This window comes from Oncorhynchus gorbuscha, linkage group LG13 (assembly GCF_021184085.1).
Source record: "Oncorhynchus gorbuscha isolate QuinsamMale2020 ecotype Even-year linkage group LG13, OgorEven_v1.0, whole genome shotgun sequence".
NCBI lineage: Eukaryota > Metazoa > Chordata > Actinopteri > Salmoniformes > Salmonidae > Oncorhynchus > Oncorhynchus gorbuscha.
In genome coordinates, this window is record NC_060185.1 from 6,589,191 (window position 1) to 6,613,303 (window position 24,113).

The 24,113-nt window shown below is 46.8% G+C and overlaps 1 protein-coding gene across 1 annotated transcript in view; it reads right to left on the bottom strand.

Moving 5' to 3' along the window:
• The window catches only part of LOC123993827 (rho guanine nucleotide exchange factor TIAM1-like), a 108,048-nt gene that overhangs the window by 60,204 nt on the left and 23,731 nt on the right, over positions 1–24,113 (bottom strand). Inside the window, exons 3-5 of the mRNA XM_046296296.1 lie at positions 21,609–21,695; positions 20,973–21,185; positions 20,294–20,394 (exon numbers count right to left, since the gene is read on the bottom strand). Of these exons, the coding sequence (XP_046152252.1) occupies positions 20,294–20,394; positions 20,973–21,185; positions 21,609–21,695 (401 nt within the window). The remainder of the gene's footprint in view (positions 1–20,293; positions 20,395–20,972; positions 21,186–21,608; positions 21,696–24,113) is intronic.

The following is a 24,113-nucleotide window of genomic DNA, read 5'->3' on the forward strand; positions in this document are numbered from 1 at the left end:
TCTCCTTTCCCACTTCTGATGACCAGGTGGCGAATCGCATCTCTGCCAGACATATCAGTGTGGATGACGGATCACCACCTCAAGCTGAACCTCGGCAAGACGGAGCTGCTCTTCCTCCCGGGGAAGGACTGCCCGTTCCATGATCTCGCCATCACGGTTGACAACTCCATTGTGTCCTCCTCCCAGAGCGCCGAGAACCTTGGCGTGATCCTGGACAACACCCTGTCGTTCTCAACTAACATCAAGGCGGTGGCCCGTTCCTGTAGGTTCATGCTCTACAACATCCGGCAGAGTACGACCCTGCCTCACACAGGAAGCGGCGCAGGTCCTAATCCAGGCACTTGTCATCTCCCGTCTGGATTACTGCAACTCGCTGTTGGCTGGGCTCCATGCCTGTGCCATTAAACCCCTACAAACTCATCCAGAACGCCGCAGCCCGTCTGGTGTTCAACCTTTCCAAGTTCTCTCACGTCACCCCGCTCCTCCGCTCTCTCCACTGGCTTCCAGTTGAAGCTCGCATCCGCTACAAGACCATGGTGCTTGCCTACGGAGCTGTGAGGGAACGGCACCTCAGTACCTCAGGCTCTGATCAGGCCCTACACCCAAACAAGGGCACTGCGTTCATCCACCTCTGGCCTGCTCGCCTCCCTACCACTGAGGAAGTACAGTTCCCGCTCAGCCCAGTCAAAACTGTTCGCTGCTCTGGCCCCCGATGGTGGAACAAACTCCTCACGACGCCAGGACAGCGGAGTCAATCACCACCTTCCGGAGACACCTGAAACCCCACCTCTTTAAGGAATACCTAGGATAGGATAAAGTAATCCTTCTCACCCCCCCTCCCTTAAAAGATTTAGATGCACTATTGTAAAGTGGCTGTTCTACTGGATGTCATAAGGTGAATGCACCAATTTGTAAGTCGCTCTGGATAAGAGCGTCTGCTAAATGACTTAAATGTAAATGTAATGTAATCCATCAAACCCAGATTCGTCCGTCAGACTGCCAGATGGTAAAGCGTGATTCATCACTGCAGAGAAAGCGTTTCCACTGCTCAAGAGTCCAATGGCGCTGAGCTTTACACCACTCCAGCCGACACTTGGCATTGGACATGGTGATCTTAGGCTTGTGTTCGGCTGCTCGGCCACGAAACCCATTTCATGAAGCTCCCGACAAACAGTTCTTGTGATGACGTTGCTTCAAGAGAGCTTGGAACCCGGTAGTGAGAGTTGCAACCGAGGACAGACCATTTTTGCACGCTTCAGCACTCGGCGGTCCCGTTCTGTGAGATTGTGTGGCCTACCACTTCAAATCAAATCAAACTTAATTTGTCACATGCGCCGAATACAACAAGTGTAGACTTTACCGTGAAATGCTTTACTTACAAGCCCTTAACCAACAGTGCAGTTCAAGAAGAATAAAATATTTATCAAGTAGACTAAAATAAAAAGTAATAATATAAAGTTTCACAATAAGAATAACGAGGTTATATACAGGGGGTACCGGTACCGAGTCAGTGTGGAGGTTATATACAGGGGGTACCGGTACAGAGTCCATGTGGAGGTTATATACAGGGGTACTGGTACCGAGTCAGTGTGGAGGTTATATACAGGGGGTACCGGTACCGAGTCAGTGTGGAGGTTATATACAGGGGGTACCGGTACCGAGTCAATGTGGAGGCTATATACAGGGGGCACCGGTACAGAGTCAATGTGGAGGCTATATACAGGGGGTACCGGTACAGAGTCAATGTGGAGGCTATATACAGGGGGTACCGGTACAGAGTCAATGTGGAGGCTATATACAGGGGGTACCGAGTCAATGTGGAGGCTATATACAGGGGGTACCGGTACCGAGTCAGTGTAGAGGTTATATACATGGGGTACCGGTACCGAGTCAGTGTGGAGGTTATATACAGGGGGTACCGGTACAGAGTCAATGTGGAGGTTATATACAGGGGGCACCGATACTGAGTCTGTGTGCCGGGGTACAGGCTAGTTGAGGTAGTATGTACATGTTGGTGGGGACGACATTACTATAACAAACAAACAGCGAGTAGTACAAAAGGGGGGGTCAACGTAAATCATCCGGTGGCGATTTTATGAATTGTTCAGCTGTCTTATGGGGGTGGGGGGGGGGGGGTAGAAGCTGTTGAGGTGAGGAGCCTCTTGGTCCTAGACTTGGCGCTCCGGTACCGCTTACCGTGCGGTAGCAGAGAAAACAGTCTATAACTTGATGACTTATAACTTGGTGACTGGAGTCTATGACAATTTTATGGGCTTTCCTCTGACACCGCCTAGTATATAGGTCCTGGATGGCAGGAAGCTTGTCCCCAGTGATGCACTGGGTTGTAAGCACTACCCTCTGTAGCGCCTTACGGTCAGATGCTGAGCAGTTGCCATACCAGGCGGTGATGCAACCGGTCAAGATGCTCTCGATGGTGCAGCTGTAGAACTTTTTGAGGATCTGGGGACCTATGTTAAATCTTTTCAGTCTCCTGAGGGGGAAAAGGTTTTGTTGTGCCCTCTTCACGACTGTCTTGGTATGTTTGGACCATGATAGTTTGTTGGTGATGTGGACACCAAGGACCATGATAGTTCGTTGGTGATGTGGACACCAAGGACCATGATCGTTCGTTGGTGATGTGGACACCAAGGACCATGATAGTTTGTTGGTGATGTGGACACCAAGGACCATGATAATTTGTTGGTGATGTGGACACCAAGGACCATGATAGTTTGTTGGTGATGTGGACACCAAGGACCATGACAGTTTGTTGGTGATGTGGACACCAAGAAACTCTTAACCTGCTCCACTACAGTCCCGGCGACGTTAATGGGGGTCTGTTCGTCCCGCCTTTTCCTGTAGTCCACGATCAGCTCCTTTGTCTTGCTCACATTGAGGGAGAGGTTGTTGCCCTGGCACCACACGGCCAGGTCTCTGACCTCCTCCCTATAGGCTGTCTCATCGTTGTCGGTGATCAGGCCTACTACTGCTGTGTCATCAGCAAAGTTAACGATGGTGTTGTAGACGTGTTTTGCCACGCAGTCGTGGGTGAACAGGGAGTACAGGAGGGGACTAAGTACACACCCCTGAGGGGCCCCAGTGTTAAAGATCAGCGTGGCAGAGGTGTTGTTGCCTCCTCTTACCATCAGGAAGTCCAGGATCCAGTTGCAGGGGGAGGTGTTTAGTCCCAGGGTCCTTAGCTTAGTGATGAGCTTCGTGGGCACTGTGGTGTTGAACGCTGAGCTGTAGTCAATGAACAGCATTCTCACATAGGTGTTCCTTTTGTCCAGGTGGGAAAGGGCAGTGTGGAGTGCGATTGAGATTGCGTCATCTGTGGATCTGTTGGGTCGGTATGTGAATTGGAGAGGGTCTAGGGTTTCTGGGATGATGGTGTTGATGTGAGCCCTTTCCAGCCTTTCAAAGCACTTCATGGCTACCGACACGAGTGCCACGGGTCGGTAATCATTTACCTTCGCTTCCTCGGGCACAGGGACTATGGTGGTCCGTTTGAAACATGTAGCTGTTACTTGGTCAGGGAGAGGTTGAAAATGTCAGTGAAGACACTTGACAGCTGGTCAACGCATGCTCGGAGTACATGTCTTGGTAATCCGTCTGGCCCAGCGGCTTTCCGGATGTTGACCTGTTTAAAGGTTTTGTTCACATCGGCGACCGCGAGCGTTATGGCACGCATGAGGTGGGGCACTGAAATTAGTCACCTAAGATTCTCCACATTTTTTGCTAAGATATCTGACCATCCAGAATCACAACACACAGCCTTCCTTGCCTCATTGAAGCGCATCGTTCTTGTGGTGACGTCGTCAGCTAAAAAGTCTATAGACTTGTGTGAAAGAGGGGGCACCGGTACTGACACTGGTGCTTGCTGGCGTAATGTGCTGTTTTCCAGGAATAGACTTTAGACTTAAATAATTAGACATGTGGTGTGATTAATTTGGCATGGAATTCATGTCAAGGCAACACGCCTGAGGAAGCACACGTCTAATTAAATACACAAGGCAACCGATCTAAGAAGATTTAGAGATTGAAAGCATCTTTCGGGTCTAGCAAAACTATTTTGTTAGACCCATCTCAAAGTTAACACAAAAGGACAGAGTGTTATGTGATGTCCATGACACAGTGTGCTGAAAGACCAGACCGATGACTGATACTAGAAGAGTGTTTGTACACTATGGCTGTGTCCCAAACAGCACCCTATTCCCTATGGGTCTTGGTCAAAAGTAGTGCACTATGTAGGGAATAGGGTGCCAGCCCTGGTCAAAAGTAGTGCACTATGTAGGGAATAGGGTGCCAGCCCTGGTCAAAAGTAGTGCACTATGTAGGAAATAGGGTGCTAGCCCTGGTCAAAAGTAGTGCACTATGTAGGGAATAGGGTGCTAGCCCTGGTCAAAAGTAGTGCACTATGTAGGGAATAGGGTGCTAGCCCTGGTCAAAAGTAGTGCACTATGTAGGGAATAGGGTGCCAGCCCTGGTCAAAAGTAGTGCACTATGTAGGGAATAGGGTGCTAGCCCTGGTCAAAAGTAGTGCACTATGTAGGGAATAGGGTGCCAGCCCTGGTCAAAAGTAGTGCACTATGTAGGGAATAGGGTGCTAGCCCTGGTCAAAAGTAGTGCACTATGTAGGGAATAGGGTGCTAGCCCTGGTCAAAAGTAGTGCACTATGTAGGGAATAGGGTGCTAGCCCTGGTTAAAAGTAGTGCACTATGTAGGGAATAGGGTGCCAGCCCTGGTCAAAAGTAGTGCACTATGTAAGGAATAGGGTGCCAGCCCTGGTCAAAAGTAGTGCACTATGTAGGGAATAGGGTGCCGTTGGGATGCATGCAGGAGAGCTGTTTTACCAGAGAACATAATGAAGAGCTGAAGAGGAGAAGGATAATAACCTTTGACCTGTCTAACGCTGAAGAGGAGATTGATAATAACCTCTGACCTGTCTAACAGCTGAAGAGGAGAAGGATAATAACCCAGCAGGCACCTCTCGAAACCTTTCTGGGTTTAAGCATTATCCAGCAGCAGTGGATGAAATGTCTCATTTTTAGAGAAGCGAAAACACAAAACCTGAGTAGACGAGGTGCTGGCTGGCAGAGTAAGACGAGGTGCTGGCTGGCAGAGTAAGGCGAGGTGCTGGCTGGCAGAGTAAGACGAGGTGCTGGCTGGCAGAGTGAGACGAGGTGCTGGCTGGCAGAGTAAGACGAGGTGCTGGCTGGCAGAGTAAGACGAGGTGCTGGCTGGCAGAGTAAGACGAGGTGCTGGCTGGCAGAGTAAGGCGAGGTGCTGGCTGGCAGAGTAAGGCGAGGTGCTGGCTGGCAGATTAAGACGAGGTGCTGGCTGGCAGAGTAAGACGAGGTGCTGGCTGGCAGAGTAAGACGAGGTGCTGGCTGGCAGAGTAAGACGAGGTGCTGGCTGGCGGAGTAAGACGAGGTGCTGGCTGGCATAGTAAGACGAGGTGCTGGCTGGCAAAGTAAGACGAGGTGCTGGCTGGCAGAGTAAGACGAGGTGCTGGCTGGCAGAGTAAGACGAGGTGCTGGCTGGCAGAGTAAGACGAGGTGCTGGCTGGCAGAGTAAGACGAGGTGCTGGCTGGCAGAGTAAGACGAGGTGCTGGCTGGCAGAGTAAGACAAGGTGCTGGCTGGCAGAGTAAGACAAGGTGCTGGCTGGCAGAGTAAGACAAGGTGCTGGCTGGCGGAGTATGATGAGGTGCTGGCTGGCAGAGTAAGGCGAGGTGCTGGCTGGCAGAGTAAGACGAGGTGCTGGCTGGCAGAGTAAGACGAGGTGCTGGCTGGCAGAGTAAGACGAGGTGCTGGCTGGCAGAGTAAGACGAGGTGCTGGCTGGCAGAGTAAGACGAGGTGCTGGCTGGCAGAGTAAGACGAGGTGCTGGCTGGCAGAGTAAGACGAGGTGCTGGCTGGCAGAGTAAGACGAGGTGCTGGCTGGCTGGCTAAGACACATAGAAACGTAGAGAACAGAAGAGCTGTACCCACTGTGGCTATGACACCAGATACCAGCGTTTCCACAGCTACGCTGCATTCATCACAGTTTCATCCCTGACATTACTAATTTACCAGTGAAGAAGAGAGAGACAGGGAAAGAGCCCTCTGATGTCAAACTTAATAAATCGCCTTTCCCAGAGGCAGAACGGCCCAGAATGGCAGTAGCCTACCAGGACACCCCCTGGACAGGACACTAGTCTATCTCCTGTTTCTGTAGTGAGACAGCTTGATGTACCAGGACACCCCCTGGACAGGACACTGGTCTATCTCCTGTTTCTGTAGTGAGACAGCTTGATGTACCAGGACACCCCCTGGACAGGACACTGGTCTATCTCCTGTTTCTGTAGTGAGACAGCTTGATGTACCAGGACACCCCCTGGACAGGACACTGGTCTATCTCCTGCTTCTGTAGTGAGACAGCTTGATGTACCAGGACACCCCCTGGACAGGACACTAGTCTATCTCCTGTTTCTGTAGTGAGACAGCTTGATGTACCAGGACAGGACACTAGTCTATATCCTGTTTCTGTAGTGAGACAGCTTGATGTACCAGGACACCCCCTGGACAGGACACTAGTCTATCTCCTGTTTCTGTAGTGAGACAGCTTGATGTACCAGGACACCCCCTGGACAGGACACTGGTCTATCTCCTGCTTCTGTAGTGAGACAGCTTGATGTACCAGGACACCCCCTGGACAGGACACTAGTCTATCTCCTGTTTCTGTAGTGAGACAGCTTGATGTACCAGGACACCCCCTGGACAGGACACTAGTCTATCTCCTGTTTCTGTAGTGAGACAGCTTGATGTACCAGGACACCCCCTGGACAGGACACTGGTCTATCTCCTGTTTCTGTAGTGAGACAGCTTGATGTACCAGGACACCCCATGGACAGGACACTGGTCTATCTCCTGTTTCTGTAGTGAGACAGCTTGATGTACCAGGACACCCCCTGGACAGGACACTGGTCTATCTCCTGTTTCTGTAGTGAGACAGCTTGATGTACCAGGACACCCCATGGACAGGACACTGGTCTATCTCCTGTTTCTGTAGTGAGACAGCTTGATGTACCAGGACACCCCATGGACAGGACACTGGTCTATCTCCTGTTTCTGTAGTGAGACAGCTTGATGTACCAGGACACCCCATGGACAGGACACTAGTCTTTTGCAGGGCCTAATTTACCAGTGAAGAAGAGAGACTGGGAAAAACAACACTGAAAAGAGAGTGCGAGAGCGAGACAGACACAGAGGAGCCCTCTGATGTAAATAACTATAATGATGCCATGCTAATGTGGTCTACTCGTCTTCTGCTGAGTAGTGAGATCAAGTGATCCAGGTCACAATCTAACATGTTATAGATGACTGATGGTCCCTTTAAAATCAACAGCGACTGTCTAATGAACTGCATAGCCACTGGTTTCTACACCAAGGTCTGCCACATACAACCATTCTCAGTTCCTCTAAACTAGTCACATGACCATCTATATCTATCAAAACTAGGGATTTTACATACCTGGGCATTAAAATGTTAAATGTTACGATTAAGGATCATTTTTAATGCAACATTGGGTAAAAGATGTGGTCCTGTATGTTAGGCTTCCCTTCATGGGAGAGTTTGGTTATTAAAATGGATGTCCTTCCATGTATGAATTATATTTTTCAATGCTTCCTCTTCCAACTTCCTTCTTTAAGGACATTCATACCTCAGTGAGGAACTTCTAGCTCTGTTACTAAACCTTGCCCCCCGAGCCACAACAGCCCAAAACAAAAGCAACCACTGAGCTGAGAATAGTCAAGATTCAAGAATTTCCCACGAGGACTGAAATGTGTTCTAAAACAACGTTACCTTGAATATTCTACGTCACAGGAAGAGGAAAGAGAAGGATGGAGAACAGAGTGTTTCTCTCCCATCTTAACCAGAGATAAGAATGAGAGACCTCCCACTACTACTAGCTTGATCCCAGATCTGACTGCCCCATAGAATAGATAGAAAAGATATCAGTTGACTTCTTCAAACCAAGCTGCTTACCTATTGCAGATTCAGTCTTCCCAGCCTGGTGCAGGTCTACAATTTTGTTTCTGGTGTCCTTTGACAGCTCTTTGGTCTTGGCCATAGTGGAGTTTGGAGTGTGACTGTTTGAGGTTGTGGACAATTGTATTTTATACTGATAACAAGTTCAAACAGGTGCCATTAATACAGGTAACGAGTGGAGGACAGAGGAGCCTCTTAAAGAAGAAGTTACAGGTCTGTGAGAGCCAGAAATCTTGCTTGTTTGTAGGTGACCAAATACTTATTTTCACCATAATTTGCAAATAAATTCATTAAAAATCCTAGAATGTGATTTTCTGGATTTTTTTTTCTTCGTTTTGTCTGTCATAGTTGAAGTGTACGATGAAAATTACAGGCCTCTCATATTTTTAAATGGGAGAACTTGCACAATTCGTGGCTGACTAAATACTTTTTTTGCTCCACTGTATATCTCTGTGGTCATCCCCCAAAACCAATTATTCCTTTGGCCGCCTCTCCTTCCAGTTCTCTGCTGCTGACTGGAACGAACTGCAAAAATCTCTGAAACTGGAAACACTTATCTCCCTCACTAGCTTTAAGCACCAACTGTCAGAGCAGCTCACAGATTACTGCACCTGTACATAGCCCATCTATAAATAGCCCAAACAACTACCTCTTTCCCTACTGTATTTAATTTATTTATTTATTTTGCTCCTTTGCACCCCATTATTTTTATTTCTACTTTGCACATTCTTCCACTGCAAATCTACCATTCCAGTGTTTTACTTGCTATATTGTATTTACTTTGCCACCATGGCCTTTTTTTTTTGCCTTTGCCTCCCTTCTCACCTCATTTACTCACATCGTATATAGACTTGTTTATACTGTATTATTGACTATATGTTTGTTTTACTCCATGTGTAACTCTGTGTCGTTGTATCTGTCGAACTGCTTTGTTTTATCTTGGCCAGGTCGCAGTTGTAAATGAGAACTTGTTCTCAACTGGCCCACCTGGTTAAAGAAAGGTGAATTTTTTTTTTTTAACTAGGAAACACCAGGTGGCCTTCAGTTCGTCTAAGTTAGCGAACGACAACAGTCTCACACAGAGTACTATACGGCATCTGACCGATACGTCTGTAGCTCAGTTGGTAGAGCATGGCGCTTGTAACGCCAGGGTAGTGGGTTCGATCCCCGGGACCACCCATACGTAGAATGTATGCACACATGACTGAAAGTCGCTTTGGATAAAAGCGTCTGCTAAATGGCATATATTATATATATATTATAATACGCTGAAGGCGCGAACCAACAAACTGATAAAGTAGACGACAAACAGTGAAGAAAAGCAAAGAGGAAGTAGCTCGGTATTTTAGAGAGCAGGCTTACCAGATGCAGCATGTCAGAGATGGACTCTGAGGAACGCTTGTTCCTCTTCAGGGCAGACATGGCAGGCGGACAGAAAGACGGACGGAGAGCCGGAGGAGGAGGAAGAGGACAGTCAGTCAGTCCGAGCCTCAGTCAGAGAAGAGTCGCGCATTGAGCCAAGCAGAATAGAGCAGAACAGAACAGACGCTCTCTCTCTCTCCAACGTATCCTTCCACTTTATTATGTTGTGACGGAGGAAAGAGAAAGGAGGAAGAGGAAGAGGCATGGTGGTTGGTTGTGAAGAAGAAGGGAAGGCTGGATGCCAGGCGAAGCTGTTTCTAAGTCTCTTCCTCCTTGGTTTCTGTTCTCGCCCACCACCTCTCCTCACAGTCTTCCAACACTCCTCCTTCAATCCTTTCATTCAGATGTGCCACAGCTAGCTAGCTCTCTGTCTATAGTGTTGGTGGTGTTCTCTCTCTCTCTCTATAGTGTTGGTGGTGTTCTCTCTCTCTCTCTATAGTGTTGGTGGTGTTCTCTCTCTCTCTCTATAGTGTTGGTGGTGTTCTCTCTCTCTCTCTATAGTGTTGGTGGTGTTCTCTCTCTCTCTCTATAGTGTTGGTGGTGTTCTCTCTCTCTCTCTATAGTGTTGGTGGTGCTCTCTGTCTATAGTGTTGGTGGTGTTCTCTCTCTCTCTATAGTGTTGGTGGTGTTCTCTCTCTCTCTATAGTGTTGGTGGTGTTCTCTCTCTCTCTCTATAGTGTTGGTGGTGTTCTCTCTCTCTCTCTATAGTGTTGGTGGTGTTCTCTCTCTCTCTATAGTGTTGGTGGTGTTCTCTCTCTCTCTCTATAGTGTTGGTGGTGTTCTCTCTCTCTCTATAGTGTTGGTGGTGTTCTCTCTCTCTCTATAGTGTTGGTGGTGTTCTCTCTCTCTCTATAGTGTTGGTGGTGTTCTCTCTCTCTCTCTATAGTGTTGGTGGTGTTCTCTCTCTCTCTATAGTGTTGGTGGTGTTCTCTCTCTCTCTATAGTGTTGGTGGTGTTCTCTCTCTCTCTCTCTATAGTGTTGGTGGTGTTCTCTCTCTCTCTCTATAGTGTTGGTGGTGTTCTCTCTCTCTCTCTATAGTGTTGGTGGTGTTCTCTCTCTCTCTATAGTGTTGGTGGTGTTCTCTCTCTCTCTATAGTGTTGGTGGTGTTCTCTCTCTCTCTATAGTGTTGGTGGTGTTCTCTCTCTCTCTCTATAGTGTTGGTGGTGTTCTCTCTCTCTCTCTCTCTATAGTGTTGGTGGTGTTCTCTCTCTCTCTATAGTGTTGGTGGTGTTCTCTCTCTCTATAGTGTTGGTGGTGTTCTCTCTCTCTCTATAGTGTTGGTGGTGTTCTCTCTCTCTCTCTATAGTGTTGGTGGTGTTCTCTCTCTCTCTATAGTGTTGGTGGTGTTCTCTCTCTCTCTATAGTGTTGGTGGTGTTCTCTCTCTCTCTATAGTGTTGGTGGTGTTCTCTCTCTCTATAGTGTTGGTGGTGTTCTCTCTCTCTCTATAGTGTTGGTGGTGTTCTCTCTCTCTCTATAGTGTTGGTGGTGTTCTCTCTCTCTCTATAGTGTTGGTGGTGTTCTCTCTCTCTCTATAGTGTTGGTGGTGTTCTCTCTCTCTCTCTCTATAGTGTTGGTGGTGTTCTCTCTCTCTCTCTATAGTGTTGGTGGTGTTCTCTCTCTCTATAGTGTTGGTGGTGTTCTCTCTCTCTCTCTATAGTGTTGGTGGTGTTCTCTCTCTCTCTATAGTGTTGGTGGTGTTCTCTCTCTCTCTATAGTGTTGGTGGTGTTCTCTCTCTCTCTCTCTATAGTGTTGGTGGTGTTCTCTCTCTCTCTCTCTCTCTCTATAGTGTTGGTGGTGTTCTCTCTCTCTCTCTATAGTGTTGGTGGTGTTCTCTCTCTCTCTCTATAGTGTTGGTGGTGTTCTCTCTCTCTCTCTATAGTGTTGGTGGTGTTCTCTCTCTCTCTCTATAGTGTTGGTGGTGTTCTCTCTCTCTCTATAGTGTTGGTGGTGTTCTCTCTCTCTCTATAGTGTTGGTGGTGTTCTCTCTCTCTCTCTATAGTGTTGGTGGTGTTCTCTCTCTCTCTCTATAGTGTTGGTGGTGTTCTCTCTCTCTCTATAGTGTTGGTGGTGTTCTCTCTCTCTCTCTATAGTGTTGGTGGTGTTCTCTCTCTCTCTCTATAGTGTTGGTGGTGTTCTCTCTCTCTCTCTATAGTGTTGGTGGTGTTCTCTCTCTCTCTATAGTGTTGGTGGTGTTCTCTCTCTCTATATAGTGTTGGCTTGCTAGGCACGGACGGACGGACAAAATAAAAATAAAATGAATTGAGTGAGGAGCAGAGAGAGAGAAACAGATTATGTTGTTATGGTCTAATGTTGTTATGGTCTAATGTTGTTATGGTCTAATGTTGTTATGGTCTAATGGTCTAATGTTGTTATGGTCTAATGGTCTAATATTGTTATGGTCTAATGTTGTTATGGTCTAATGTTGTTATGGTCTAATGTTGTTATGGTCTAATGGTCTAATGTTGTTATGGTCTAATGTTGTTATGATCTAATGTTGTTATGATCTAATGGTCTAATGGTCTAATGTTGTTATGGTCTAATGGTCTAATGTTGTTATGGTCTAATGGTGTTATGGTCTAATGTTGTTATGATCTAATGGTCTAATGTTGTTATGGTCTAATGGTCTAATGTTGTTATGGTCTAATGGTGTTATGGTCTAATGTTGTTATGATCTAATGGTCTAATGTTGTTATGGTCTAATGGTCTAATGTTGTTATGATCTAATGGTCTAATGGTCTAATGTTGTTATGGTCTAATGGTCTAATGTTGTTATGGTCTAATGGTGTTATGGTCTAATGTTGTTATGATCTAATGGTCTAATGTTGTTATGGTCTAATGTTGTTATGGTCTAATGTTGTTATGGTCTAATGTTGTTATGGTCTAATGGTCTAATATTGTTATGGTCTAATGTTGTTATGTTCTAATGTTGTTATGTTCTAATGTTGTTATGTTCTAATGTTGTTATGGTCTAATGGTCTAATGTTGTTATGGTCTAATGTTGTTATGGTCTAATGTTGTTATGGTCTAATGTTGTTATGGTCTAATGGTCTAATGTTCTAATGGTCTAATGTTGTTATGTTCTAATGTTGTTATGTTCTAATGTTGTTATGTTCTAATGTTGTTATGGTCTAATGGTCTAATGTTGTTATGGTCTAATGTTGTTATGATCTAATGGTCTAATGGTCTAATGTTGTTATGGTCTAATGTTGTTATGGTCTAATGGTCTAATGTTGTTATGGTCTAATGTTGTTATGATCTAATGTTGTTATGATCTAATGGTCTAATGGTCTAATGTTGTTATGGTCTAATGGTCTAATGTTGTTATGGTCTAATGGTGTTATGGTCTAATGTTGTTATGATCTAATGGTCTAATGTTGTTATGGTCTAATGGTCTAATGTTGTTATGGTCTAATGGTGTTATGGTCTAATGTTGTTATGATCTAATGGTCTAATGTTGTTATGGTCTAATGGTCTAATGTTGTTATGATCTAATGGTCTAATGGTCTAATGTTGTTATGGTCTAATGGTCTAATGTTGTTATGGTCTAATGGTGTTATGGTCTAATGTTGTTATGATCTAATGGTCTAATGTTGTTATGGTCTAATGTTGTTATGGTCTAATGTTGTTATGGTCTAATGTTGTTATGGTCTAATGTTGTTATGGTCTAATGGTCTAATATTGTTATGGTCTAATGTTGTTATGTTCTAATGTTGTTATGGTCTAATGGTCTAATGTTGTTATGGTCTAATGGTCTAATGTTCTAATGGTCTAATGTTGTTATGTTCTAATGTTGTTATGTTCTAATGTTGTTATGTTCTAATGTTGTTATGGTCTAATGGTCTAATGTTGTTATGGTCTAATGTTGTTATGATCTAATGGTCTAATGTTGTTATGGTCTAATGTTGTTATGATCTAATGTTGTTATGATCTAATGGTCTAATGGTCTAATGTTGTTATGGTCTAATGGTCTAATGTTGTTATGGTCTAATGGTGTTATGGTCTAATGTTGTTATGATCTAATGGTCTAATGTTGTTATGGTCTAATGGTCTAATGTTGTTATGGTCTAATGGTGTTATGGTCTAATGTTGTTATGATCTAATGGTCTAATGTTGTTATGGTCTAATGGTCTAATGTTGTTATGATCTAATGGTCTAATGGTCTAATGTTGTTATGGTCTAATGGTCTAATGTTGTTATGGTCTAATGGTGTTATGGTCTAATGTTGTTATGATCTAATGGTCTAATGTTGTTATGGTCTAATGTTAATGTTGTTATGGTCTAATGTTGTTATGGTCTAATGTTGTTATGGTCTAATGGTCTAATATTGTTATGGTCTAATGTTGTTATGTTCTAATGTTGTTATGGTCTAATGGTCTAATGTTGTTATGGTCTAATGGTCTAATGTTCTAATGGTCTAATGTTGTTATGTTCTAATGTTGTTATGTTCTAATGTTGTTATGTTCTAATGTTGTTATGGTCTAATGGTCTAATGTTGTTATGGTCTAATGTTGTTATGATCTAATGGTCTAATGGTCTAATGTTGTTATGGTCTAATGTTGTTATGTTCTAATGTTGTTATGGTCTAATGGTCTAATGTTGTTATGGTCTAATGTTGTTATGATCTAATGGTCTAATGGTCTAATGTTGTTATGGTCTAATGTTGTTATGGTCTAATGGTCTAATGTTGTTATGGTCTAATGTTGTTATGATCTAATGTTGTTATGATCTAATGGTCTAATGGTCTAATGTTGTTATGGTCTAATGGTCTAATGTTGTTATGGTCTAATGGTGTTATGGTCTAATGTTGTTATGATCTAATGGTCTAATGTTGTTATGGTCTAATGGTCTAATGTTGTTATGGTCTAATGGTGTTATGGTCTAATGTTGTTATGATCTAATGGTCTAATGTTGTTATGGTCTAATGGTCTAATGTTGTTATGATCTAATGGTCTAATGGTCTAATGTTGTTATGGTCTAATGGTCTAATGTTGTTATGGTCTAATGGTGTTATGGTCTAATGTTGTTATGATCTAATGGTCTAATGTTGTTATGGTCTAATGTTGTTATGGTCTAATGTTGTTATGGTCTAATGTTGTTATGGTCTAATGGTCTAATATTGTTATGGTCTAATGTTGTTATGTTCTAATGTTGTTATGGTCTAATGGTCTAATGTTGTTATGGTCTAATGGTCTAATGTTCTAATGGTCTAATGTTGTTATGTTCTAATGTTGTTATGTTCTAATGTTGTTATGTTCTAATGTTGTTATGGTCTAATGGTCTAATGTTGTTATGGTCTAATGTTGTTATGATCTAATGGTCTAATGGTCTAATGTTGTTATGGTCTAATGTTGTTATGTTCTAATGTTGTTATGTTCTAATGTTGTTATGGTCTAATGGTCTAATGTTGTTATGGTCTAATGGTCTAATGTTGTTATGGTCTAATGTTGTTATGGTCTAATGGTCTAATGTTGTTATGGTCTAATGGTCTAATGTTGTTATGGTCTAATGTTGTTATGTTCTAATGTTGTTATGGTCTAATGGTCTAATGTTGTTATGGTCTAATGTTGTTATGATCTAATGGTCTAATGTTGTTATGGTCTAATGGTCTAATGGTGTTATGGTCTAATGGTCTAATGGTGTTATGGTCTAATGGTCTAATGTTGTTATGGTCTAATGTTGTTATGGTCTAATGTTGTTATGGTCTAATGTTGTTATGGTCTAATGTTGTTATGATCTAATGTTGTTATGGTCTAATGGTCTAATGTTGTTATGGTCTAATGGTCTAATGTTGTTATGATCTAATGTTGTTATGGTCTAATGTTGTTATGGTCTAATGTTGTTATGGTCTAATGTTGTTATGGTCTAATGTTGTTATGGTCTAATGGTCTAATGCTGTTATGATCTAATGGTCTAATGCTGTTATGATCTAATGTTGTTACGATCTAATGTTATGATCTAATTGTCTAATGTTGTTATGGTCTAATGGTCTAATGTTGTTATGATCTAATGGTCTAATGTTGTTATGGTCTAATGTTGTTATGGTCTAATGTTGTTATGGTCTAATGGTCTAATGTTGTTATGATCTAATGTTGTTATGATCTAATGTTGTTATGATCTAATGGTCTAATGCTGTTATGGTCTAATGGTCTAATGTTGTTATGGTCTAATGTTGTTATGGTCTAATGGTCTAATGTTGTTATCGTAGAATGTATGCACACATGACTGTAAGTCGCTTTGGATAAAAGCGTCTGCTAAATGGCATATATTAGAAAGAGGAGAGAGAGAGAGAGGAGAGAGAGAGACAGAGAGACAGAGAAATAGAGACAGAGAAAGAGAGGAGAGAGAGAGAGCGAGAGAGAGAGAAAGAGAGGAGAGAGAGAGGAGAGAGAGAGAGAGAGAGAGAGGAGAGAGAGAGAGAGAGGAGAGAGAGAGAGAAACAGAGAAACAAACAGTGAAAGAATGAAGCAAAAACAAATATGATGATAATAATAGTCTCATCTGTCCAGAGAGAAGAGGGGGATGAAGGAGGGAGGGAGGGAGGTAAACCAACGTTGGCAGGCGGAGCAGGATTGGCAGGGCCAGGAATTAGAAGGAAGGTGAAGGACACGTTAAAATACCTGAGAAATGATATGATTTCTCAACGGTTGTCAAATGACAAACATGTAGGTCCCAAATGGCACCCTATTCTCCATATAGTACACTGCTAGGGCCCATGGTAGCAGATGAAGGGAAGGTATATTTATCCACGAGGATAAAGACATCAGTGGGAAGGGTCTTCAGAAGGTCAACAGGAACACACTAGGCAGATGCGTCTCGCAGTGAGGCTGAGTCACATATATAGCAGCCTATTCCCATACGTAGAATGTATGCACACATGACTGTAAGTCGCTTTGGATAAAAGCGTCTGCTAAATGGCATATATTATTATATTATTATTATGGCAAATATTAGTGCACTACCTCTGGAGAGGAGGGTGTGTGTGTGTGTGAGAGAGAGAGAGAGAGAGAGAGAGAGAGAGAGAGAGAGAGAGAGAGAGAGAGAGAGAGAGAGAGAGAGAGAGAGAGAGAGAGAGAGAGAGAGAGAGAGAGAGAGAGAGAGAGAGAGAGAGAGAGAGAGAGAAAGAGAGAGAGAGAAAGAGAGAGAGAGAGAGACAGAGAGAGAGAAGGGAGCGAGCAGAGAGAAGGGAGCGAGCAGAGAGAAGAAAGAGAGAGAGAGACAGAGAGATATATATTGATGTATATTATCTACCTCACTTGCTTTGGCAATGTTAACACATGTTTCCCATGCCAATAAAGACCTTGAATTGAATTGAGAGAGAGACGGGGAGAGACAGAGACAGAGAGAGACAGAGAGAGACAGAGAGAGACAGAGACAGAGAGAGAGAGAGACAGAGAGAGAGAGAGAGAGAGAGAGAGAGAGAGAGACAGAGACAGAGACAGAGAGACAGAGAGAGAGAGAGAGAGAGAGAGACAGAGAGAGAGAGAGACAGAGAGAGAGAGAGACAGAGAGAGAGACAGAGAGACAGAGATAGAGAGAGACAGAGATAGAGAGAGACAGAGAGAGAGAGAGACAGAGAGAGAGACAGAGAGAGAGAGGTGGAGCATCTCAGCAGCTAACAACCATGTTATCATTTTGCACCATTATTACTGGGGCTGACTCTGACAGCAGCGACTAGCTAATTAGCAAGCCACGGCAGTCATTAGCGTATTTCACAGAGAAACAACGTTTTTTCCCTGCATCCCAAAAGGCACCCTGTTCCCTATTAAGTGCACTATTTTTGTGGTCAAAAGTAGTGCACTGTAGAGGGATTAGGATGCCATTATTTTGCTCCTGTCAGGATTTTCTTGCGTGGTTACTTGAACGTTTTCTACCAGGCAGGCACTCGGGCAGAGAGAGCCCTCCTGCACTTCCTAACCTCCTGCCAAATGTATGACCATATTAGAGACACATATTTCCCTCAGATTACACAGATCCACAAAGAATTCGGAAAAAAAACAAATCCGATTTTGATAAACTCCCATATCTACTGGGTGAAATACCACAGTGTGACATCACAGCAGGAAGATTTGTGACCTGTTGCCACGAGAAAAGGGCAACCAGTGAAGAACAAACACCATTGTAAATAAAACCCTTATTTATGTTTATTTATTTTCCCTTTTGTACTTGAACTATTTACAGATCATTACAAAACTGTATATAGACATAATATGACATTTGAAATGTCTTTATTATTTTGGAACTTTTGTGAGTGTAATGTTTACTGTTTATTGTTAATTTCACTTTTGTTTATTATCTACTTCACTTCCCTAGTTTGGGACAGAGATGAGGGAGAGAGAGACAGAGGAGAGGGAGAGACACAGAGAGAGAGGAGAGGGAGAGAGGAGAGGGAGAGAGGAGAGGGAGAGACACAGAGAGAGAGGAGAGGGAGAGAGGAGAGGGAGAGAGAGACAGAGAGCGAGACAGAGAGAGAGAGACACAGAGAGAGAGGAGAGGGAGAGACAGAGAGAGAGGAGAGAGAAAGAGACACAGAGAGAGAGGAGAGGGAGAGACACAGAGAGAGAGGAGAGGGAGAGACACAGCGAGAGAGGAGAGGGAGAGAGACAGAGAGAGGAGAGAGACACAGAGAGAGAGGAGAGGGAGAGACACAGAGAGAGAGGAGAGAGAAAGAGACACAGAGAGAGAGGAGAGGGAGAGACACAGAGAGAGAGGAGAGGGAGAGACACAGAGAGAGAGGAGAGGGAGAGACAGAGAGAGAGAGGAGAGGGAGAGACAGAGAGAGAGGAGAGAGACACAGAGACAGATGAGAGGGAGAGACACAGAGAGAGAGACAGAGAGAGAGGGAGATACAGAGAGAGAGCGAGAGAGAGAGAGACACAGAGACAGATGAGAGAGACACAGAGAGAGAGAGGAGAGAGAGAGACAGAGAGAGAGAGGAGAGAGAGAGACAGAGAGAGAGGAGGGGGAGACAGAGAGAGAGGAGAGGGAGAGACACAGAGAGAGAGACAGAGAGAGAGGGAGATACAGACAGAGAGAGAGAGAGAGAGAGGAGAGAGAGAGACACACAGAGAGAGACACAGAGAGAGAGAAGAGAGGGAGAGACAGAGCGAGAGGAGAGAGACACACAGAGAGAGACACAGAGAGAGAGAAGAGAGAGACACAGAGAGAGAGAAGAGAGGGAGAGACAGAGCGAGAGGAGAGGGAGAGACAGAGAGAGAGGAGAGGAGAGGGAGAGACAGACAGAGGGAGAGACACAGAGAGGAGAGAGAGAGAGAGACAGAGAGAGAGAGAGAGAGAGAGAGAGAGAGAGAGAGAGAGAGAGAGAGAGACAGAGAGAGAGACAGAGACAGAGACAGAGACAGAGAGAGAGAGAGAGAGAGAGAGAGAGAGAGAGAGAGAGAGAGAGGGAGAGAGAGAGAGAGATAGAGGAGAGGGAGAGAGAGAGAGAGGGAGAGAGAGAGAGGAGAGGGAGAGAGAGAGAGAGGAGAGGGAGAAACAGAGTCAGATGAGAGAGAGACAGAGAGGAGAGGGAGAGAGAGACAGATGAGAGAGAGACAGAGAGGAGAGGGAGAGAGACAGAGACAGGTGAGAGAGAGACAGATGAGAGAGAGGGAGAGACACAGAGACAGATGATAGAGAGAGAGAGACAGAGAGAGAGAGAGAGAGAGAGAGAGAGAGAGAGAGAGAGAGAGAGAGAGAGAGAGAGAGAGAGGAGAGGGAGAGAGAGAAACAGAGTCAGATGAGAGAGAGACAGAGAGGAGAGGAGAGAGACAGAGACAGATGATAGAGAGAGAGAGAGAGAGAGAGAGAGAGAGAGAGAGAGAGAGAGAGAGAGAGAAAGGGAGACAGAGAGACAGAGAGAGAGGAGGGAGCAAAGAGGGACACTGAGACAGAGAGTAAGAAAGGAAAAACTGCAGTGACATAGTAAATAATGGAGGAGGAAGAGAGGAAGGAAGTGTGAACTCCAGCAGGTGTCAGACATTAGTGTCAGGTGGAGAAATAATGAACCTCAGGCCTGAAACCTAGAGAGCAGACTGCCTGAAACCTAGAGAGCAGACTGCCTGAAACCTAGAGAGCAGACTGCCTGAAACCTAGAGAGCAGACTGCCTGAAACCTAGAGAGCAGACTGCCTGAAACCTAGAGAGCAGACTGCCTGAAACCTAGAGAGCAGACGGCCTGAAACCTAGAGAGCAGACGGCCTGAAACCTAGAGAGCAGACGGCCTGAAACCTAGAGAGCAGACTGCCTGAAACCTAGAGAGCAGACGGCCTGAAACCTAGAGAGCAGACGGCCTGAAACCTAGAGAGCAGACGGCCTGAAACCTAGAGAGCAGACAGCCTGAAACCTAGAGAGCAGACTGCCTGAAACCTAGAGAGCAGACTGCCTGAAACCAGGCCTAGAGAGCAGACTGCCTGAAACCAGGCCTAGAGAGCAGACGGCCTGAAACCAGGCCTAGAGAGCAGACTGCCTGAAACCAGGCCTAGAGAGCAGACTGCCTGAAACCAGGCCTAGAGAGCAGACTGCCTGAAACCAGGCCTATACTACAAAAGGCTGTGTCCCAAGTGGAGCCCTCAGAATAAAAGCCTGAAAGGAGGATATTGCTGATACTGAGATATGTTGCATATTGAGATTGATAACAAATCGACACCTCTATCCCAAAAGCAACTCACATCCCCCCAGAGATAAACCACTAGTACAGACCACCTCTAGAACAAATGTTCAGGGAACATATCGTCACCTGAAACGTCTGTCTGTTGTATCCCACATCTCAGACTTCCACCCGCTTAAAGAAAAAGGTTAAAAAAAAACATTAAGAATGAAGAGATACGAGAGTCCTACCTTTCTGCATTGGTCTGCCTCGCTGAAGCTCTCAGATTCGTCGTCCAGGCTGTCTCCAGAACTCTCCAGCGTCAGACCAACCCCGTCATCCAGAATCTCCTCTGGAGCAGAAAGACCACGATGAGGTCGCTGTCCAGCTAGCATAATAATAATCACCGGCATCCCAAATGGCACCCTATTCAGTACACTACTTTTGACCCGGGCCACATAAGGTGTAGGCTGTGAAAAGGAATAGCCATTTGGGATGCAGATCTTACATATCCTGGTTCACGTCAGTATAGAGGACTACTGTAACTCACCCTGGTTCACGTCAGTATAGAGGACTACTGTAACTCACCCTGGTTCACGTCAGTATAGAGGACTACTGTAACTCACCCTGGTTCACGTCAGTATAGAGGACTACTGTAACTCACCCTGGTTCACGTCAGTATAGAGGACTACTGTAACTCACCCTGGTTCACGTCAGTATAGAGGACTACTGTAACTCACCCTGGTTCACGTCAGTATAGAGGACTACTGTAACTCACCCTGGTTCACGTCAGTATAGAGGACTACTGTAACTCACCCTGGTTCACGTCAGTATAGAGGACTACTGTAACTCACCCTGGTTCACGTCAGTATAGAGGACTACTGTAACTCACCCTGGTTCACGTCAGTATAGAGGACTACTGTAACTCACCCTGGTTCATAGAGAAGATGTCTGTGTGGAGGACTTCCTGTGCGTCAGAGCGTCGGGGGGGCAGGTAACAGATTTGTCGTCGGTCCGTGGAGGGCAGAGTGTTGACGGTCAGGGACAGAGAGGCCTGGGAAAACGCCCCCTTCATGTCCCCGAACTTCAATTTGCACGAGTCTTTCCCATTCAGCTGCAAGATCTCATCCCCCGCATTCAGACCTGAAGAGCCAAGATGGTATATTAGTGTGTGTGTATGGAGGTGGGGGTCTCACACTGTCTATACTATACAATATAATATTTATATGGTCTTCACTCTTTCCTGGCACCATGAGGTTGTTAATACTCTCTCTCTCTCAGCCCCAGGAGGGATCCATTTCCCTCTCTATGGGACCTGAGAAAGGCCCCTCTAATCTGCAGTACCGATCTCCTATGGTTATATGCTACAGAGATCCTCATCGTGTCAGGGAGATGCCTGTGTACTCTATAAGTAATGAGGTGTATGTTTGAAAATATTCTCTCACTGGTGGAAATTTTCCCTCTCTGTCTGGTTCTGGTCCATCTTCCCACTACCTGCCCTCTCTGTCTGGTTCTGTATATCTATATGGTATCTTCCCACTATAGATGGTGTGTGTGGTAAGGAACCTTTAGCGAAGGCTAATCCTCCCGCCTTCACATCGGTAATGTAGAGCTGCTGCACTGAATCCTCCTCCACCACTGAGATGGAAAACCCTGGAGGAGAGGAGAGACGGAGGAGGGAAAGAGAGGGAGAGGACAGGGGGCAGAGAGGAGAGACGGAGGAGAGGAGAGACGGAGGGAGAGGACAGGGGGCAGAGAGGAGAGACGGAGGAGAGGAGAGACGGAGGGAGAGGAGAGACGGAGGGAGAGGAGAGACGGAGGAGAGGAGAGACGGAGGGAGAGGAGAGACGGAGGAGAGGAGAGACGGAGGGAGAGGAGAGACGGAGGAGAGGAGAGACGGAGGGAGAGGACAGGGGGCAGAGAGGAGAGACGGAAGGAGAGGAGAGACGGAGGAGAGGAGAGACGGAGGGAGAGGAGAGACGGAGGAGAGGAGAGACGGAGGAGAGGAGAGACAGAGGGAGAGGACAGGGGGCAGAGAGGAGAGACGGAGGGAGAGGAGAGACGGAGGAGAGGAGAGACAGAGGGAGAGGAGAGACGGAGGAGAGGAGAGACAGAGGGAGAGGACAGGGGGCAGAGAGGAGAGACAGAGGGAGAGGAGAGACGGAGGAGTACGGAGGGAGGGAGAGGACAGGGGGCAGAGAGGAGAGACGGAGGGGGATGAGAGGAGAGACAGACGAGAGGAGAGACAGAGGGAGAGGACAGGGGGCAGAGAGGAGAGACGGAGGGAGAGGAGAGATGGAGGAGAGGAGAGACAGAGGGAGAGGACAGGGGGCAGAGAGGAGAGACGGAGGGAGAGGAGATGGAGGAGAGGAGAGACAGAGGGAGAGGACAGGGGGCAGAGGGGAAAGACAGAGGAGAGGAGAGACAGAGGGAGAGGAGAGACGGATGGAGAGGACAGGGGGCAGAGAGGAGAGACGGAGGGAGAGGAGAGACAGAGGGAGAGGACAGGGGGAAAAGATGGGAGAGACGGAGGGAGAGGAGAGACAGAGGGAGAGGACAGGGGGCAGAGAGGAGAGACGGAGGAGAGGAGAGACAGAGGGAGAGGACAGGGGGCAGAGGGGAGACAGAGGAGAGGACAGGGGGCAGAGGGGAGAGGAGAGACAGAGGAGAGACAGAGGGAGAGGACAGGGGCAGAGGGGAGAGACGGAGGGAGAAGAGAGACGGAGGAGAGGAGAGACAGAGGGAGAGGACAGGGGGCAGAGGGGAGAGACGGAGGGAGAAGAGAGACGGAGGAGAGGAGAGACAGAGGGAGAGGACAGGGGGCAGAGAGGAAAGACGGAGGGAGAGGAGAGACAGAGGGAGAGGAGAGGGGGCGGGAGAGGAGAGACGGAGGGGGATGAGAGACGGAGGAGGGGGATGAGAGTGGCGGGAGAGGAGAGACGGAGGAGGGGGATGAGAGGGGGCGGGAGAGGAGAGACGGAGGGGGATGAGAGACGGAGGAGGGGGATGAGAGGGGGCGGAGAGAAGAGACGGAGGGAGAGGAGAGACGGAGGAGGGGGATGAGAGGAGAGACAGAGGGGATGAGAGGAGAGACAGAGGGAGAAGACAGGGGGCAGAGGGGAAAGACGGAGGAGAGGAGAGACAGAGGGAGAGGAGAGACAGAGGGAGAGGAGAGACAGAGGGAGAGGAGAGACAGAGGGAGAGGACAGGGGGCAGAGGGGAGAGACGGAGGGAGAGGAGAGACAGAGGAGAGGAGAGACAGAGGGAGAGGACAGGGGGCAGAGGGGAGAGACGGAGGGAGAAGAGAGACGGAGGAGAGGAGAGACAGAGGGAGAGGACAGGGGGCAGAGGGGAGAGACGGAGGGAGAGGAGAGACAGAGGGAGAGGACAGGGGGCAGAGGGGAGAGACGGAGGGAGAAGAGAGACGGAGAGAGGAGAGACAGAGGGAGAGGACAGGGGGCAGAGGGGAGAGACGGAGGGAGAGGAGAGACAGAGGAGAGGAGAGACAGAGGGAGAGGACAGGGGGCAGAGAGGAGAGACGGAGGGAGAGGAGAGATGGAGGAGAGGAGAGACAGAGGGAGAGGACAGGGGGCAGAGAGGAGAGACGGAGGGAGAGGAGACGGAGGAGAGGAGAGACAGAGGGAGAGGACAGGGGGCAGAGGGGAAAGACAGAGGAGAGGAGAGACAGAGGGAGAGGAGAGACGGAGGGAGAGGACAGGGGGCAGAGAGGAGAGACGGAGGGAGAGGAGAGACAGAGGGAGAGGAGAGACAGAGGGAGAGGAGAGACAGAGGGAGAGGAGAGAGAGGGAGAGGAGAGACAGAGGGAGAGGACAGGGGGCAGAGGGGAGAGACGGAGGGAGAGGAGAGACAGAGGAGAGGAGAGACAGAGGGAGAGGACAGGGGGCAGAGGGGAGAGACGGAGGGAGAGACAGAGGGAGAGGACAGGGGGCAGATGGGAGAGACGGAGAGAGAGACAGAGGGAGAGGACAGGGGGCAGAGAGGAGAGACGGAGGAGAGGAGAGACAGAGGAAGAGGACAGGGGGCAGAGGGGAGAGACGGAGGGAGAGGAGA